At 42.8% G+C, this 20,856-nt stretch overlaps 1 protein-coding gene across 1 annotated transcript in view; it reads right to left on the bottom strand.

Annotated features, from left to right (window-relative positions):
- The window catches only part of SERGEF (secretion regulating guanine nucleotide exchange factor), a 257,522-nt gene that overhangs the window by 89,028 nt on the left and 147,638 nt on the right, over window positions 1-20,856 (bottom strand). Inside the window, exon 10 of the mRNA XM_052653055.1 lies at window positions 1,368-1,404. Coding sequence (XP_052509015.1) covers window positions 1,368-1,404 — 37 coding nt within the window. The remainder of the gene's footprint in view (window positions 1-1,367; window positions 1,405-20,856) is intronic.

Below are 20,856 nucleotides of genomic sequence, written 5' to 3'. Positions count from 1 at the left end.
GCATAGCAGTGCTTCAAACTGCCACCCCAGGCAGCTGAGCCAGCCAGTCTAGCTTAATCCAGAAAACAGTGCTTGAGTTTCTGCTGAGTGCCAGGCACTGCTCTGGGTGCTGCAAATAAGCAGGAAACAAAAGGAAAATGCAGGGGCCTTGCCCTTCAGAGGCTGAGATTCAGAGGCTGGGAGAGGGATGTTCACAGAACAGACATCACCTACTCAAAGCAGACAGCAGTGGGGTTGTAATAGAGCCCTAAGATATTGGGCTGTGATGACCTAAAAGGGTGAGATGGAGGGGGTGGGAGGGAGGCTCAAGAGGGAAGGGATATATGTATATTTATAGCCGATTGATACTGCTGTATAGCAGAAACTAACAGCACTGTAAAGTAATTATACTCCAGTTAAAAGATACCCTTAAAAATAAAATACTGGGGCTGAAGGGAACTTGGTTTTCTGTTTTAACTGCTCCATTCCACAGATGGGGGACCTAAAGATGGGGGCAATTATTTGAACGAATGATATTAGATAATATCAACTAACACTTCTAAAACCCCTACTAGGAGCTAAGTGCTCTTCTAAGTGCTATACACATATCGACTCCTTTAACCCTCACAACAGCCCCAATAACCCCAAGATGCTACTGCCCTTCTCATTTTAAAAATGAGAAAGATGAGGCATGGAGAGCTAAGCACCTTGTCTGGGGTCACACAACTAATAAGTAGAAGCCTGCATTGAACTCAGATAGCCAGACTCTACACTGTCTCTTTAACCTGCCGACTGAGTCTACCTGCGGAAGTAACGAGAAACCTTTTTGAAGGAATTACTCACAGGCCTGATTATAAAAACCACTGAACCTTGGTTATCAACAGTCAATAAGACGAAACATCAATTAATCAGAGGCTTGGGAGTTCCTGAGTGCCATGAAACACAAGGCAGGAAAGCGGTGGGCCAAACCCCCTCCCCCCCAACCACCAACCTGTCTCCAAAGAAAGAGCCAAGCAAGAGGGAAGAACTCGGCACAAAGGACTGACTCAAGAGCCAGGAGCAGCCCAATCCTCTTCCCCTCCTATGTTTGGCTCTCTGCACATGATGCCCTCAACCTGTAAGATCTTTTATTTCCCCCAAAATGCCTCTTCCTGAAGCAGGGAGGCTAGCTCAGGTACCTTTTTAAATGCTCAATAATATGAATAGAAATTTTAGAAAAAGGGCCTCTAGCAAAGCCTTGGTCAACTAAACACTTCCATTTCCCTGAATCTCCCCCCAACATACACACACACACACACACGCACTTTGCCCTTTACTTAACCAAGAGTCCTCCAGTTCTGCCCATGAGTTTCAGAATAAACGCAGTTATCAGGACACAAATTACTTACGAATCACCGCCAGATTATGCTCTGAGCCACAGGAGATCTGTAAAAAGAAATAAAATAAGTTATATTATAGATATAAATAGAAAATTTATTTAAGCCATTACATTTTATGATCAGAGTTATTTTTAAGGATATTAACATCCAGTTTTTGAGCAATTTTAGGAAGTAGAAAGGGGCACAATGAACAAAAGGCTATAATTACAATACACTCACAACTCCATAAAAAGTGAAAAAATAAAAAAAAATATTGAATGGAAAAATACCACAATGTTAATGTATTTGCTTGTAGGCAGAGACCATAAGTGATTTTTTTTAATCCTTTATTCTTTATACTTTTTTTTATTTTTTTAATTTTCTATAATGAGCCTGTGTTACTGTAAAAAAATGAAAATATAAGGCAATACAAATGACAGTTTTGGAAAACTGAGCTAAAAGGTCCATCACTCTGGCCTGCAATGATAAAATGAGCAAAGAATTCAGTGGAAACAGACTTGCCCAAGGGAAAACGCTTGACTTCTGCCCATCTGCTCACTCTCCCTTCTACCTTCTAGCCACACAGACCACCTGCAGTTCTCTGAACACATGTCCTCTCACACCTCCAGGCCTTTACACATGCTGCTCCTCTGCTCTGCATGGCCTCTCCTGAACTGCCTACCTCGAAACCTTCTTTTCATCCTTTAAAATTCCAAAGCATTCAGACACTCCCTTGCTACTGCTTCTAGCTGACTGAAGCACTCCTTCCATTAGGCAATTTATATGTATCCCCACTGCAGCAATCATCTTGTCGTCTTTTACATTTTTTCCCATTTCCTCACTGGACTGTGTGTATCTTGAAGACAGCACTCTGCCTCATTCCCCTCTGCACTACTCACAGATGGACTGTACAAGGTCTGGGGCTCGGAGAAAATGAATGACAGAACAAAGTACCTAAAGAAGAAATACCTAAGAGACAATCATTTGGGGTTCTGAATCCAGTGCTGCACCCAGTGAGAGCTATTTCTTGCCTCTCAGTCTCCGCATGTCCCAAATGCTACCAGAAGGAAGTGACTGGGAAAATAAGAGCATAAATTGTCCCCCAGGTACTAATTAAAAGCAACTCTAAGCTCTGGAGACGATCCTGCAACCTTTACTGTGATGCTTACTTTAGCTCCTGGCAAGAAAAAGGGCTTTCAGGTACTTATGGTGTCAACCGGAAGAGCCCTGGAGATCACGGAGTCCGATCTTTCACACGACGTGGAGAAAATGGGCTTAGGAGGAGGAAATATAACTTGCATCAGGTGCCAGTGGAAGTGTGTGTGTGCCTAAATTAAGACTAGAGCCTCTCTGAGTCCCTCATTCTCACAGTGTCCTGGTGCCGTAACTTCTTCCTCTTTGCCAGTGAAAAACCACTTGGCAGTGATATTCAAGGGTAACTAGCACAGGCCCCTGACAGTCAAGGTAACAGGCTCAAAAGACATTTGAGTATGGCAGGCCTGGTGGCTCAGCTGATAAAGAATCTGCCTGCAATCCAGGAGACCTGGGTTCGATCCCTGGGTTGGGAAGATCCCCCGAAGAAGGGAAAGGCTACCACTCCAGTATTCTAGCCTGGAGAAGTCCATGGACCAAGACCATGGAGTCGCAAAGAGCTGGTCATGACTGAGCGACTTTCACTTCACTTCAAGTGAGAAGCGGCAGCCAGGCTTCTCAGGCTTTTTCCTTTGTAAAATCTATGGGTCTAGGATCTTAGTTTCCGCAGGGAAGAGGGCTACCCACGTTTAGTTGGAGTCCCTGACACTGTCTGGCAAAGAAGTACCTGGATATTAAATATTTCCAGGGTGACTAGTCTCTGAGCTCCTTTGAGGCAGGCTCTGTATCTGATTTATCTGAGGGGTCCCCCTAGGCCTCACCCAGGCCATACACACAGCACAAGTTCATCATGTGCTTCCTGGTTATACTGAGGCTGGTTCCCTTGGTTTTGTCATAGGAAGCTACTTAGATGGAAGAATTAGGAACAAACTTAGATGTCTAACAATAGGAGAATTCTATGTAAGTTACAGTAGAGCCATCTGATGACTTGGAAATTATTATGCAGCCTTGGGAAATGATGCTTACAATAAAGGAAAATACGTGTGATATCCTATGAACTGAAAAACTACATAAAAATTATATATGTAATATGATCTCAACTCTATAATAAAACATGAATAAAAGACTGGAAGGAGTTATTCCAAAAATTTAATAGTGATAGCCTCTGGGCTAAGGATAAGGGTAAGGATAAGGTAAGGGTAAGGATAAAAATAAAGATAAGGGGGGCATTATGAGTATGACTATGCCAAAGCCTTTGACTGTGTAGATCACAATAAATTGTGGAAAATTCTGAAAGATATGGGAATACCAGACCACCTGACCTTCTTGAGCAATCTGTATGCAAGTCAGGAAACAACAGTTAGAACTGGACATGGAACAACAGACTGGTTCCAAATTGGGGAAGGAGTATGTCAAGGCTATATGTTGTCACCCTGCTTATTTAACTTCTATGCAGAGTACATCATGAGAAACACTAGGCTGGATGAAACACAAGATGGAATCAAGATTGCCGGGAAAAATATCAATAGCCTCAGATATGCAGATGACACCACCCTTCTGGCAGAAAGTGAAGAACTAAAGAGCCTCTTGATGAAAGTGAAACAGAAGAGTGAAAAAGTTGGCTTAAAGCTCAACATTCAGAAAACTAAGATCATGGTATCCAGTCCCATCACTTCATGGCAAATAGATGGGGAAACAGTGGAAACAGTGGCTGACTTTATTTTGGGGGGCTCCAAAATCACTGCAGATGGTGACTGCAGCCATGAAATTAAAAGATGTTTGATCCTTGTAAGGAAAGCTATGACCAACCTATTCAGCATATTAAAAAGCAGAGACATTACTTTGTCAACAAAGGTCCATCTCATCAAGGCTATGGTTTTTCCAGTGGTCATGTATGGATCTAAGAGTTGGACTATAAAGAAAGCTGAACACCGAAGAATTGATGCTTTTGAACTGTGGTGTTGGAGAAGACTCTTGGGAGTCCCTTCGACTGCAAGGAGATCCAACCAGTCAATCCTAAAGGAGATCAGTCCTGGGTGTTCACTGGAGGGACTGATGTTGAAGCTGAAACTCCAATACTTTGGCCACCTGATGCAGAGAGCTGAGTCATTTGAAAAAACCCTGATGCTGGGAAAGATTGAGGGCAGGAGGAGAAGAGGACGACAGAGGATGAGGTGGTTGGATGGCACCACCAACACAATGGACGTGGGTTTGGGTGGACTCCAGGAGTTAGTGATGGACAGGGAGGCCTGGCGTGCTGCGGTTCGTGGGGTCGCAAAGAGTCGCAGAGAATCGGACACAACTGAGCAGCTGAACTGAACTGAACTGATGAGTATGGTTTTCCCTTTGCTTTTTACTATGCTCTTTAAATTTTATACACAATTTTAATAATCAGAAAAATTATCTAGTAAAAATAAGAAAAATAAATATAATGCAGTTCCCACCACAGAGGAGTAAAAAAAAAAAAAAAAGGCTCTTGACTATAAAATATTCTATAAAATCTGACATGTTCTGAAGTAGTAGGGATAAAAATTTGAAGGAAATAATTCACTAAATTATAAAGGTAGTTGTATCATGGTGGTAAGATTATAAGATTTTTTTTCTTTTAATTCTCTATTTTTCAAACATTCTTTAAATGTTCGAAATTAAAGCCACCATACACTGAGGACTCATGTGTGCCAGGTGTCATGCCAAGACACTTTATAAACACTATCTCACCTTACTCATAACAGTAATCTTTTAGATAGGTTTGACTTTGCTCATTTCAGAGAGAAGAGAACTGAGGTTCATATATATTCATAACTTCCTAGCTTGCCAAGTGGCAGCCATAAAACTAAAAGCCAGGTTTGTCTGTCTCCAAGCTCATATTCTATACTGCCAGGTTACACTACCTTTATTTTTTTTTTAAATGAAGTTATTTCATTTTATAAATGCAGGCAGAAAGGGCCGGCCTCTGACTGCCAGGGCTCACCCTGGGGCTGCAGGCTGCAGAGCTGACCAGCCGTGAAGACCAGGGGTTCCAGAAACAAGTCACTGACAAACGCCAGCATCAGGCAGCAGATGCTGCTGTGAATTAATGAGCGAGACAGTGATGAATGGATTTTGTCAAGGCAATATAGTGCTTGAAGCTCAAAGTTCCCTGCTGTTTCTTGCTGTCTGCGCGTTGGCACAGAGGTCAGGAGACTGAACGCCACAGGCCACAAAATCCCAGCGCTGCACTCCTTCAACAAGATTGTGTCAATGGCCATTTGCTTCACATTGCCTCTGTCAGCATCTACCCACTGCCCAGCTTTCTAGAAGACTCTGTTAACAGTGGCAGTGTGCCCAGGAGAAAGAGAGTCAGGGTCAGAACCAGGTGAATGCTAAGCCCTCCGCTTTTTGGCTCTCAGACCTTCGGCAAGGTATTTAGTCCTGGAGCCTCAGCGTTCTCAGGAGTACAAGATAGAAAAGAGTATCCTCCCATCTGCCTGACAGAATTGCTAGAGGACAAATGACACAGTCCATCCCCTGACATCCATGAGTGTCACCTTCCTTACATATAACCCTGCACACGTCACGCCCCTATAGAAAACCCTCCACAGGATTTCAGCATTGGAAGGGCAAAGTCTAAGGCACATGGTATGGCTTACAAGGTCCTTACAAGTAGGCCCCTGTTTACCTCTCTGGCCTCCCTTTCCCCCCTTGCTACTCATGAACTCTCAACCCCAAGTCACATATTCCTTTTCCCATTCACACTAGCTACATTTTCTGTAAGAACATCACATGATTTCAGACTTTAACACATGCTGTTCTCCTTGACTTGACTTCCCTTTCTCCTACTCTCCATCTAGCAAAATCCTTTATGATTGTTTACATTGTGCCTGTATGCTCAGTCCTGTCCGACTCTTTGCAACCCCATGGACTGTAGTCTGCCAGGCTCCTTTGTCCATGGGATTTCCCAAACAAGAATACTGGAGTGGGTTGCCATTTCCTTCTCCAGGGGATCTTCCCAATCCAGGGGTTGAACCTGTGTCTCTTATGTCTTCTGCATTGGCAGGCGGGTTCCTTACCACTAGTGCCACATTACCTCGTGGTAAAGCCTTCTCGGACTTCTCAAAGTAGAGCCAGCTGCTCCAGCCTGGCTACTGCCAAAGCACCATGCACCATGGCCCTTACCGCATGATGTTTACTTTTAAACTGCACATGTCTCTCACAGATCCAGCAGGGTGCTTGCCCAGTAATATGTCTGCCACATAGCCCAAGCACAAGGCATGAAGGGACCCAGACAAAGATGGGCCCAGAGATGTGAGATGATCCCAAAACAGTGTGAGTAGTGGTGTGGAGATGGTGTGGAGATGCCAGTCCAAATGCAGAAAGGCACTGCAATGCACCATGAAGGCAGGAAGGGAAAGGTATTAGAATAGACAGGAGAGATGAGGGAGGGTGTCAAGAGCACAGGACTGTTCCAGGGTGGGTTTCAGCTTGCTGGTTCAGGCCTTCAGGATTCAGGGGGCACATCCCCCCAGCAGTGAGGAGTGGGGGACAGAGGAGTTATTGGAAAGTTGTCCTGTCAGTCGGTCCAAACACTAGAGGGGTCTGCTCTGCTCAGGCAACTCAGCCTGAGGAGGCAGAGCTGCAGAAAACAATTTCCAAAGCCTCAGCTGCCATGGGGACAAGATCTCCCAGGATCCCTCCTGTGGAGCTGGACTCTATCAGTTCTCATGAAGGAGGCCACAACTCCCCCTGGGCAGGATCCCACTAAATACAGTTGGACAGCGATAGGCTGGGGCAAGAACTGACTGGTAGTGGACACTACCAGTAGATGCTGAAAGTAAAGGAATAACTAAAAGCATAAGTAGAAATTAGATGACTAGGAAAATATTTGCCAAATGTTGAGTATGAGTGCTTTAGTTTCCACCATCACACTTGTACCATTTCTAAAAGCTGCTGACTGGCCCTTATTGAGTGCTAATGGCCAAGAACCTGGCTAACTGCTTTGCCTATATTATTTCATTTAAACCGAAACCAAATCTAAGATTCTTCTGTTACAACCACTTTACAAATGAGACAACTGGGGTTCAGAGAGGTGAAGTAACTGACCAGAGTCTTACAGCTGGTGGAGGTGCTGGATTCTGTGCTCATTCTCCTTCAACCTTTCTGTCCTGTTAACTGTCCAAACCCTTCCTAGTGCCACACAGCATGTTCTCACATCTGGCAACCCTGTGTCAATTATCAAGGAATCTTACGCTGGGAGAGCCCCAGGTTTACAAGGCTCAACCATCTGCCTCGGGTTACGAGTATCTACCTCTGGTAGATCTAGATTTTCCTCGATCAATGGCTGGTCCAGGGCTTTTTCTCAGGGGACATGGCTGTAAAATGGCAACAAAGATTTGTGGAAGCTATCACCTCGTGGGGAAGGCCACCAGGTTGTTCCACTCCGCACACTTGATCAGGGAAATCAGAGTAGAGCAGGGAGCAACCAGGACGCAGGGAAAGAAGCATTGAGATTCCAATGAGGGAAACCAGGCAGAGGCCAGACCAACGCCGAGGCTAGTGCCCGTCACTATCCAGGGACCATCCTCAGCGCGGGGACCTCCCAAAGGCGAGGTGGCAGCTCAGGGACCACCCTGGTGCGTAGCAGCGTGACAGGCCTACTGATTGGTTCTGCCTCACGCCAATGGGCCTGGGCGCCGGCCGATGCCATGGCAACAAGGCGCACGTGTGGACGCACGTGACGGCGGGCGGGCGGGGCGTCCACTCGGTAGGGTACTCTGCGGAAAGAGAGCTTTGGCGATACAGCCTCGGCTCCCCCATTTCACCGCAGGTCCTTGGCCAGCGCCCCCCCCCCCCCCACCCCGATCCGGAGAAAGAACAGACTGGCAAGCAGCTCCAGAACGGCAGCCTCGCGCCGACCGGGATTAACGGGTTAACAGGGAAGGGAATGGGCGCCTCAGCGCAGCCTTTGCTAAATTCTGCCCTAACCCCGCTGCCACCTGCATAGAACTCAAGGGAGACTAACCAGAATTTCCCAACCTGTTAGAAAAGCAGGCTGGGAGGCTGGGCATGTTTTACAGCAAACTGCAGTCCTGTCAGTCAAAGGCGTTTTACCACTAGACTCCGAAAAAGCTTCAAAGGTGGTCCTTGGTGACAGCAGAGAGGCAGCGCGGTTGCTTGTTCCTGGAAGCACCTACCCTTACAAAGACACCTCTGACTCCCTTTGTGGGGGCGTCAACTTTTGACTGAAGCCTAGATGTCAAAGGAGGCCAAAAAAAAAATGAGACCTCTGGGGCCAGGGGTTTCAGCTTGTCGTCCACCTCAAAATCCAGGGAAGGAAGAACGCATCGACCCTGCAAAGCCTATTTTTCTTTCTTTTGCTTTTTAAATAGATTTACTATTGTTTTTCTTTTGAACTTTTTGTTTTGTATCAGGATACAGCCGACCAACAATGTTGTGACAGTTTCAGGTGAACAGCCAAGGGACTCAGCCATACATATACATGTATCCATTCTCCCTCCTTTTGCACAATCTATACCTAAGAATAGGCCACCTAATGCAAAGAACTGACTCATTGGACAAGACCCTGGTGCTGGGAAATATTGAAGGCAGGAGAAGGGGACGACAAAGGATGAGATGGTTGGATGGCAGCACCATCTTGATGGACATGAGTTTGAGCAAGCTCTGGGAGTTGGTGATGGACAGGGAAGCCTGGGGTGCTGCAGTCCATGGGATCGCAGAGTTGGACACGACTGAACGACTGAACTGACTGACTGATACCTAAGACAATGAACCTTAAACTAGGTCCTACTTCCTTCTCAAATGGAGAGGTTGGGGTGGGGAGGAAGAGAGCTAAAATTTGTTACGTGCCTGGATGCCAAACGTGTGATATTATGGAAGTTCACTTTACTCGCAAACCTGCATCCTCCCAGCTACTCTTAGAAGTGGGGATCAATCTTCTAACAGGTCAGCAAACACACTTAGAGAAGTTAAATAAGTCACACTGGGCTATTTACTAGGTGAGCCTTGATCCAAAGCCTGTGAGCTTTACCCGCTACACATCCTGCCCCTCTTCTTCTGGTTCCAGACTGCCCCCGGCATTAAGGCTCAAACTCTCAAGAGACTAACAGCTCTCTGACTCCTTTGTCTCTCTCCTACTCTGTCTCAAGAGCCTGTTAATTCTGCCTTCTCCGGGTCTTGGTTTTTTTAGCTGCTACCATCTTAGTTCAGTCCTTTCCACTCCAACTTGGAAGCTTTTGAGAGCTGCCTCTCAAGCTTTCTTCTCGCCATCCTGTCATGACCTGATTTTAAAAGAAATTTTTTAAGTTGTCATAGTCTCAAAGCCTCCAACTTCCTGCCACACTTGATCTCTCACTCCTTTCCTACATTAACCCAGCAACACAAGTCTCTTCTCTGTCCCTGGGAAATCTCTGTGTTTTCCCTCTTTTGCACCATTATTTGCACCATTCTCCCTTCTCCATACCATTCTGAACCTACCAACTTTACAAGGCCCAGTTCAAAACTCACTGCCTGGAGGAAGTCTCCCAGATCATCTCAGCCCTTAAAAGATCTGTCTTCTCTCAAATCCTACCACTTGCCTTGGCTAAAGTTGGCTTTTGTCAAACCTCCTTTCTACTGTTAATAATTTGAGTGTGGGGGTAGGGCATATCTCCCCAGGCAGTGTAGGGTAGTGGGAAGAGCTTGGAACCAGAAGATCTAGATTTTGAGTCCTTGCCTTGCCACCTCCTTGTCATAGGACCTTGGGCAAATCTCTTCACCTCTCTGGATTTCAGTTCCCTCAACTTTAGGATGGGATGGTAACAGGTGAATCTCATACATCCTAAAACCCTTTCACACCCTATCCCAACTTCTACAGAATAGAATTCACTTTGAGTTTGACCGTGTTCTGTAGACATCTCTCCAAAACATATAAAATATATAATTTGGAGAACATATAAAAGGAAACTATAAGCACTTGGAACTGGCATATGTTCACTATGAACAGTTCATTTCCTTTTTTCAACAATTACTTACTGCCAGATAAGGAGAGGACTTGAGAAATGTCTAGTTAATTAGAATATAATATACACAATTAAACTAGCCAGCCAGCCACTCAGAATGCTTGCTTTTCCCATAGTGCACTCAAAGAAAATTCCTTTCTCCTAAGTTGCTATGTTGATACTATGTGCACTGTGGTATAATTGGTGTGAATGGGCTATCGATGGATACCTGTACAAAGAAGGTTAACGCAGAGATTGGCCACAGTCTGTGCAATGGCTTAATGTGAAAACTCTGCCTGAAAAATGTTGTACGGTATAAGTCGTCTTGTTGGTAGCTGGAGCGGTAACCGGAAAAAATAGACACAAGAAAGGTTAATATAAAGAGGAGCTACAGTCAGAAGAGTCAGAAGCAATAGGAGCAAACTAAAGAAGAGTAGCTAAGTCACTGGAATGTGAGATTTCTATATCCTACTGCTGACAGTGCAAGAAAGTCTGTATTTTTGAGCTACCTTGTGTTTTAAGTGACTTTCCAGTTGTTCTTTTATAAGGCATTTGCTTCACCTGTTTCCAGTACTTATGCCCATACTAAAGTAACCTGAGAGTATCTCTGATCCTTACAGACTAAAAGTGCCAAACACAACAATGCATCTGAATTTCAGTAAAGGCAACACCAGGAAGTTACTTGTGCCCATGAAAACAAGATCAACCATGTGAGCTGAGCAGCTAACCTCAGAGACAGGTAATTAACAGATTCAGGCCAGCATGCTTCTCCAAAAAACTGAACCCCCTGCCTAACAGCCAAGATAGGCTGAAATTTATAAAGACTGCCAATACCAAATGCTGATGAGGATGTAGAACAACTGGAAATCTCTTATGTGGCTAGCAGGAATATAAACTCAACTGCACTGAAAAATTGTTTGGCAGTATCTGCTAAAAGTAAATACACACAGACACACCAGGAGACTCAAGCACCCAAAATAAACGATTACTTACTTCCACCAAAAGACATGTATAAGAATGTTCACAGCTGCTTTATTCATAATAAATAAAAACATAAAATTACCCAAATATTCATCATCAATAGAATGAATAAAGTATAGTATAATCAGAATACTTTATAACTTTGGGGGGATAAAAACCCTACTGCTATTCAAAAAATGGATAAATCTTCAAGAATAATAGTGAACAAAAGACACCAGACACAGAAGAGTAAATACTGTAAGACACTATCTACATGAAGCTCAAAAACAGGCAAATTTATTTCAAATAAGTAATATAATTGTTCTGAAGAGGGGAAAAAGAACCAGTCCTAGTAACTTTTAAGCCCAGTACTTTGACTAAATAAATTCTGTTTAAAAACAAAAAGAACTGTTAAAAATACCCTTACTCTACTTGGTGGATTCATTTTTTCCCATAGCAGTATGCATGTATTAGTTCTGAAAGTATTTTGTATATATTTTAGGACTGTGCACATGAAATATATGAATGTTCTTGGGAGCTAGAGTTTTCACAGTAGATAAAGAAAACACAAATATGTAATGAGAGAGGGCCAAGAGGAACTCTGTGGATATAAGGTTAGAATTAGACATATCAGTATGAACTCACAGTTTTCTACATGTATACACACAGAGATTGAGTTAAACCAATATGAAATTGTCTAGAAGCAATGACACCCCAGCAGCAATGAGGTCACTTGATGTACCGATTTTGGTTTTTTTAATACTGTTTAAGAAGAATCAGAGCTCCCTGAAGGAATGGCTGATTCCAGGGTTGAGACTGGGAAAGAACAGTTTGAGCCTGGAACATCTATTTGTGCCAAGAAGAAAAGAAGTGATCAAAGAATGACAGGGATATGTCAAAAGGATATAGAAGCTTGAAGGATCCCCCACTGGCTAAGTCAGGGAAAATTGGGGTATCAAAATGAATAATGATAATATATTATAGCTCATTAAATACAAGAAAGAATCCTAAGTATATACTATACTTATGAATAATAAATAAATAAGGGAGCAAGGAAAGCTTGCCCTTATAGTAAAGTGTAGAAAATTATAAATGCAAAAGTAATAATTATTTTTTTATCAAGAAAATAATTTTTTGCAATATAATGGTGAATTCAGGCAAGAAACATTAATAGATGTTAAAACTATTGGGCCAAAGTATGAAGAGGAACAGGATATTTACATAGTCTCACTTCACTGACTCACATAGTATCTCTTCACAGATTACTTCTTAATTACGAAGAAAGGAGAAATGGTAGCTTTATAGTAAAGGAGGCAGACGTCACCTCACTAAGTTAGCATCACTGACAATGGCATAAATCAATATCAGTTGCCTCTTCATGTGATACATTAAAGAAATATCACTTACTTAATATTCCTGCTGAAAGTGCCTAATGAAATCAGATAGAATCAAATTGAGGGTCATTGTACTAAACAACTGTCCTGTGCTCTTAAAAAAAAAAATCAATGTCATAAAAGATAAGAAAAGCTATTCCAGATTAAAGGAAGCTAAAAGACATGACAGGTAAATGCAATATATGATCCTGGATTGGATCCTACATCAAAGTGAAAAATTGTCATAAAAGATGTCATTGAGACAACTGGAGAAATATGAAGATGCTCTGTAGATTAGACAACAGTGTTCTATCAATGTTAAGTTTTTAGAAAAGAGAGAGACACACACACATAAATGCACACAAATGTGGTAAAATGTTAAAACATGCTGTGTCTGGGTGAAGGATTTGGAGAGTTCTTTATTCTTGCAACTTTTCTATAAATTTGATATTTCAAAATAAAAAGTTAAAAAATATAAATAAGCAAAACTAATCTATGGTGGAAGTGTAGAGCAGTGGTAATCTTGGGGTAGGTGTATCTGAGAAAGGTCAAGAGGGATGCTTTGCTGAGGTGCTGAGGTGCCTAATTTGCGTAATTACATAGGTATTTACAAATGTAAAGTTTCATTGAGTTGAACACTTAAGATCTGCATATTTTACTGTGTTTAAGTTATACTTCAATCAAAACAAACAAAGAAGAAAAAGAGAAAATTAAAGTAAAAAGTAGGCTTCCCAGGTGGCTTGATGGTAATGAATCCACCTGCCAATGCAGGAGACACGGGTTCAATTCCTGGGTTGAGAAGATCCCCTGGAGGAGGAAATGGCAACTCACTCCAGTATTCTTGCCTGGGAAATCCCACGGACAGGGGAGCCTGATTGGGCTATAGTCCATGGGGTTGCAAAGTGTCGGACATGGCTGACACACACACACACACACACAAAGCAAAAAAGCACAGTCTTCCTTCCTGAATCATTCAGTTCAAAAGCTGAAGGAAGGAAGGTGGCTAAGCAGGGGAGTGGACGATGGGAGCCCACGTGAGGCAAGTGGTTCAGCAGGGTTGGCAGCAGCCCGGGGAGCTCAGAGCCTGGCTCGACAGCAGTGGCCTGCTGGACCGCGGGACCCCAGGCAAGGAAGATCATAGCAGGACTGTGGGCAGTGCACTGGTTTCATACAGGGGAACTGATCAAAGAAGTAAAAGCAGTGGAAACAGATGAGAAAGTTGAGGCTCATGGAGATTAAGAATCTGGTCCTAAATCTGATACTTGTTAAATTACCTGACCTTAGGCCTAGGGATTTCACCTTTAATCCTTCATTTCTTCAGTGTATATCCTAATACCTGCATCACAAGATTGCAGAGATTCCATAAGATTAAGTATACCAAAGCATCCAACCCCACTCCTGATACTGGGTTGGCCAAGAAGTTTGGGCAGGTTTCCTATAAGATGTTATGGAAAAACCTGCATGAATTTTTTTTTTTTTGCCAACTCAATACTTAGACATAGTTCAATAAATGTTACCTCCATCTCCTGTGATATCCCAACTCTTTTTATATTACAAAGCCTTTGGAAAATAGGTCTTTATATTAATTTTCATTGTTGTGATTTTAAATATTAGGCTTTTCTTCATAAAGGTTCCCCTGCAATAAGACTATTTCATATTTCAGCAGGTTCTACAGATGCTCTGTGTAAGCCATTGGTGTCCACACACAGGAAGACTCAAGTATATGCTCATCTTATAGGCAATGCAATGAGCGCAGTTATATGGGCAGAGATGCACGGGTGGATCAGCCTTGAGGTCAAGAGGCTGAACATAATCTCAGAATATTAAAATTGATGGGCTACATGGGATAAACTTCCACTCAAACCAATGTTTCCATAACAAGAAAACCACAGGCCCCACTACACTAAGGGAGTCAGAGAAGTGGTCTTAGTTCTGGCCTTAACTCTTGCCTGGAATTCTGCAGCAGCTTCTGTAGTGTCCCTCTTCTTCTCAGCCTCTCCCTACTCTGCCAAGATGCTCTTCTGAAAGTATACATGGATCAGCTGTCTCCGTGTCACCCAAACCCACACTCCTTGTCTGGCATTGAAAATCCTCCATGGTCTAGACCTAGAGTGGTTCTCTGGCCTCTCTTCCAGTTGAATTATCCACAGATACTTGCATGCCAGCCTCATCAGATCCCAGACATTGTATCGCCCTACTCCTCATCACACCCAGCTCACGATGTCCCCTTGGTTCAGGGTAACTCTCACCATTCATTCTTGGGAAGGAGGGAGACGGCAGAAGAGGAGAAGGGAAGGGACTGCTAACATCTATGACTGCTAAATCCCATGTAGACACTTCATGGGAATTAACTCATTATATCTTCATTTGATACATTACCTGAGGAATCGAATGGTTAAATACCTTGAATAAAAGCACATAGCTATTAAGTAGCCAGGCCAGTTCAGAAGTAATTACTCCCTCCTCTGGGCTCTGCTATAGAAATACCACTCATTCCACTTATTATTAAGTGGTTCCCATGTCTCTCTTCCCAGACTTTTTAAGTTGTAACTTCCTTAAGCATAAGGGTTGTGTCTCATTAATCTATTTCCTTAGTGCCTTGCACAGTGCCCTGAACATAGTAGGTCCTAAACAGATGTTTGCCAAATTGAAGTCACTTATCTGTGTACCTCCCCAAGCTTTTGGCTCAGAATCTGACATTCAGGGTAGATATTAGGAAATGCGGAGAAGGCAATGGCAACCCACTCCAGTATTCTTGCCTGGAAAATCCCATGGGTGGAGGAGCCTGATAGGCTGCAGACCATGGGGTAGCTAAGAGTAGGACACGACTGAGTGACTTCACTTTCACTCTTCACTTTCATGCATTGGAGAAGGACATGGCAACCCACTCCAGTGTTCTTGCCTGGAGAATCCCAGGGACGGAGGAGCCTGGTGGGCTGCCGTCTATGGGGTAGCACAGAGTCGGACACGACTGAAGCAACTTAGCAGCAGCGGCAGCATTAGGAAATGCTAGATGAATGACGCTGGATTTATCTGAATTTCCTCAGCTCTTACCATGCTCTCATAAATGCTTTGAACTCTGTAAGTAATGGTTGAATTCAGAGACTAGATGATCCTTCAGATGTTCAGATTTTAAGTCACTGGATAAACAGAATGGCCTCTCAGGACAATGACAGCTAGATCCCACAAGGTCTGAGGAAAAGCCCCTGGATGGGAACAGTTTTAGAAAGTGAACTCCTAGTGTGTGGATGGAGACAGCACAACCCTACCCTCTCTCAGTTCTGTTCTCTGCAACAGAACAGCAAAAACAAGCCTACAGGCTGACTCTGAGCCGTTTGTGCACAAGACCCGAGAACGTTTTTTTGCCTTTGCTGCAACTATACAGCAGAGCTTGGCTGGGCCACTGCCAGGCACGGGGCAGGACCACCTGAATATGGCTGTTGACCAAGAGGCCCCTCTGGTGCCCTGGAGCTCCTCACACTGAGGATCAATTTGCTTTTCTGATTAGAACAAAACAAAGTCTAGAGGTTCAGATCCCAAAACTTTATTCTTTCTGGGATTACAAAGCCCAGAATGCAGATAAGATGTGACAGAGATGTCAAAACTTATCATAACAAGCGGGTGTGGTATAACACTGAATGCAGCGCCAAGAGTGACCTTGCGTCAGCAGCAGCTGATTGTGCCATGTGACCCAGCCCGACATGTGTCCTTATGAGGTGGCAGTCCCACTGGTCAACAGTCTAATGAGAGCTGCCATCCTGACCCCAGGGGCGGCCTGCTAGAATCCCACTGCCTTCAGGCCCGTTCCCAGCTGAGTGATCATCAGAGGTGCTCTCGATCTACTGATGTGACTCTGCAACTTTTCTCGTTCCAAACAAAGTTGTGGACTACCAGGTATTATTCTGGGCTCCCTACTTAAAGTAATTTTAAAATAACATTTATTAATTTTTTTCAGATTATAAAAGTAACACACAGTTATTACAAAAAAATATAATAAGGAAAATAACACCATAAGGAAAATAATCCCACCACTCATTATTAACACATAGCAGATTTCCTTTCAGTCTTTCTTTTCCCTAACAATATCTGTCTGTGTGTGAATAAAATAGACATAATTTCAGAAACACAGTTAGGGTCATGCTATATATTCTGTCTTATATTATGACTTTTGCAATAGACAGGGAGAAGGCAATGGCAACCCACTCCAGTACTCTTGCCTGGAAAATCCCATGGACGGAGGAGCCTGGTAGGCTGTAGTCCATGGGGTTGCGAAGAGTCAGACATGACTGAGCGACTTCACTTTCACTTTTCACTTTCATGCATTGGAGAAGGAAATGGCAACCCACTCCAGTGTTCTTGCCTGGAGAATCCCAGGGATGGGGGATCCTGATGGGCTGCCGTCTATGGGGTCACACAGAGTCGGACACGACTGAAATGACTTAGCAGCAGCAGCAGCAGCAATAAACAGTGTTATATTTCTCATGTCATTACTTTCATTAAAAATGTGATTTTTATGGCTTTGTAGCATCAAACGAATGTACCCTAATTTCATTGTTTCCCTATTCTTAGTTACCTAGATTACTTTCAATATTTCACCATTATAAATTGTGTTATGACAAATATTCTTGAACAAAAATCTTTGCCTAGATCTGATTATTTCCTTGGGATAAATTTTATAAAAAGGAGAATTATTGGATATAGAACTTTGAATTTTTTTTTAAGACACTTGTGTAATACAGGCAGCATGTTTTATTAATGTCATTGCCAAAATAGATCACATCCAGAAAAAAAAAGAACAAAATGGCGAAAGAGTAACAATGTAGAAAGAATAATAGTGGCTAACATATATTAGTTCTATGTAATGTGACATGAGAAAGTGATTAACAGCTTTGCATACATTAGCTCATTTAATCTCTGAATTTATCTTATAAAGTATGCATAGATAAAGAAACCAAAGTTCAGAGAAGTTAACTTGTCCAATATCTCAGTAAGTGGTATAGCTGAATTTAAATCCAATTATGTGTGATTCCTGGCTTCCCTGGTAGCTCAGCTGGTAAAGAATCCGCCTGCAATGCAGGAGACCCAGGTTTGATTCCTGGGTCAGGAAGTTCCCCTGGAGGAGGGCATGGCAACCCACTCCAGTAATCTTGCCTGGGAAATCCCATGGACAGAGGAGCCTGGCGGGCTACAGTCCACAGGGTCACAAAGAGTCAGACACGACTGGGCGACTGAGCACAGCACAGCATGGTGACTCAAGTGTACACTGACTGCCACGCTACAGCATGCCCTGTAAAAAGTAAAGGGAACACTGTGAGTGTTTTCAGTCTAGAGAAGAGAAAACTTGAATGGTGCAAGGGCCATGGGGCAGGGAGAAAGGGAATCAGACTGCAGAATGAGATGGCAGAATGAGGATCAATGGATAGAAATGGTTAAAATGTCAGAGTACAGCTTAATATCCAAAAGGCCGTTCTAAAAATGAAAGTCTATGAGAACTGGAAGGGCTGTCTCCAGCTGGCCTAATCGAATCACACCCTTTAGAAGCAGAGCGTTTTCTGTGGCTGACGACAGGAAAAGTCAGAAAGACTCAAGCACCAGAAGGACCTGCAGTACCGTTGCTGGCTTTAAAAATGGAGAAACAAGGCCTGGAGGGCGCCATCTAATCCCAGACCAACAACCAGCAAGGAGATGGGACCTCTCAGCCCTGTTGCCACAAGGAACTGAAATCTGCCAACAAGCTGAATGAGCTTAGAAGCAGACTCTTCCCTAGAGTCTCATAGACTTCTCTTGTCAAGTTCCTCTTACAATATGCCCCATGTATCGAGAAGGGCTGAGTATTCACAATAATTTAACACTATTTTTAAACATATTTAAAATGAGTAGCAGGCAGCAGTGGTGACTGAGGAACTCAAGACTCTGGTCCTGCCTTCAAACAAAACAGAGGCCAAATATTGTTGAATGAATTACTTGTTCTAGCAAATGCCATGTGAAGTTGTAACCATAAAATGCCCCCACCACCCCCTGCCCCCCGCCCTGCACCTCACACAGCAAGAAAGCTGCATGGCAACGGGGAGGAGCATGTGCTCTTCCATCAGACTGTCAGGAAGCTACTGCAAGAGATGTAGTGAAAGAGGTCTCACTTCTGTTTCTAGCACCTGGTAGTCCTGTGAACTTGGCCAAGTTACTAAGACTTTCTAAGCCTATTTTCTCATCTGCATAGCTGGAATTACAGCAATAATCTCACAGGACTATCACCAGGATTGAATTCAGTTACCTGTATTTAATATTTCGGACAAAGTAGATACTTAGGTTAGTTCCCTTTCCACTTTGGTCACTGGAAATCTGATGGTCCAGAGAAACAAAAGAGGAAATGGAAAGTTGTTGAAAGGTTGGGAAGTGTTTCTTTCCCCATACCCCTTTTATCTTTCACTAAATATTTAGTAGAGAAAAACAACTCTTCCTAGTTTTTTGAATTTGATTCTCTCCAAATATGTCAGTCATGATAATTTTATGAGCAAACAAAACATTTTTATATTCATCAACAATGACTTTAGACCTCTAAATGGCACCTTAAAAACATTGTATATACACAAAAATAAACTCGAAATGTATTAAAGACCTAAATGTAAGACCAGAAACCATAAAACTCTTAGAGGAAAACATAGGCAGAACACTCTCTGACATAAATCACAACAAGATCCTCTATGACCCACCTCCCAGAGTAATGGAAATAAAAACAAAAATAAACAAAGGGGACCTAATTAAACTTAAACTTAAACTTGGCACAATGAAGAAAGCTTAAGCAAGGTGAAAAGGCAGGCTTCAGAAAGGGAGAAAATAATAGCAAACGAAACAACTGACAAAGAATTAATCTCCAAAGTATACAAGGAGCTCATGCAGCTCAATACCAGAAAAACGAACAACCCAATCAAAAAATGGGCCAAAGAACTAAACAGACATTTCTCCAAAGAAGACATACAGATGGCTAATAAACGCATGAAAAGATGCTCAACATCATTCTTTATTAGAGAAATGCAAATCAAAACCACAATGAGGTATCATCTCACACTGGTCAGAATGGCTGCCGTCAAAAAGCCCACAAACAATAAATGCTGGAGAGGGTGTGAAGAAAAGGGAATCCTCTTACACTGTTGGTGGGAATGCAAACTGGTACAGCTACTGTGGAGAACAGTGCAGAGACTCCTCAAAAAAACAGAAATAAAACTGCCATATGACCCAGCAATCCCACTGCTAGGCATAAAAACCAAAGAAGCCAGAACTGGAAGAGACTCATGGACCCCAATGTTCATCGCAGCACTGTTTACAATAGCCAGGACACGGAAGCAACCTAGATGTCCATAGGTGACGATGGATAAGGAAATTGAGGTACATATACACAATGGAGTATTACTCAGCTATAAAAAAGAATGGATTTGAGTCAGTTCTAATGATATGGATGAAACTGAAGCCTATTATACAGAGTAAAGTAAATTAGAAAGAGAAACACCAGTACAGTATATTAACACACACCTATAGAATTCAGAAAGATGGTAACAACTATCCTATATGCAAGACAGCAAAAGAGACACAGATGTAAAGAACAGACTTTTGGACTCTGTGGGAGAAGGCGAGGGTGGGATGATTTGAGAGAATAGCATTGAAACATGTATATTACCATACGTAAAATAGATGACCAGTGCAAGTTCGATGCATGAAGCAGGGCACTCAAAGCTAGTGCTCTGGGACAATCCAGAAGGATAGGGTGAGGAGGGAGGTAGGAGAGGAGTTCAGGTTGGGGGTACACATGAGCACCCATGGGTGATTTGTGTCAATGTATGGCAGAAACCACCACAATATTGTAAAGAAATTATCCTCCAATTAAGATAAATAAATTAATTTTAAAAGCATTGTATATATTTCCATATTAATCAAATGTTGATTTTATCCTTAAAATTGGCTTTTTTTCTATTTACAGTTTCAAATTTTCCATCAGTAATAACAGTCCAGCTTTATTGAGCGCTATGAGCCAAGTACAATGCTAAGAGTCTTTTTTTTTAATACACACAAAACATCAATCTCAGCATCGATGTCACCTGAAATATACTTTTTACTTTAACCATTCTA

Source organism: Budorcas taxicolor, chromosome 15 (genome assembly GCF_023091745.1).
Source record: "Budorcas taxicolor isolate Tak-1 chromosome 15, Takin1.1, whole genome shotgun sequence".
NCBI lineage: Eukaryota > Metazoa > Chordata > Mammalia > Artiodactyla > Bovidae > Budorcas > Budorcas taxicolor.
This window is presented reverse-complemented; position numbering and strand designations above follow the sequence as displayed.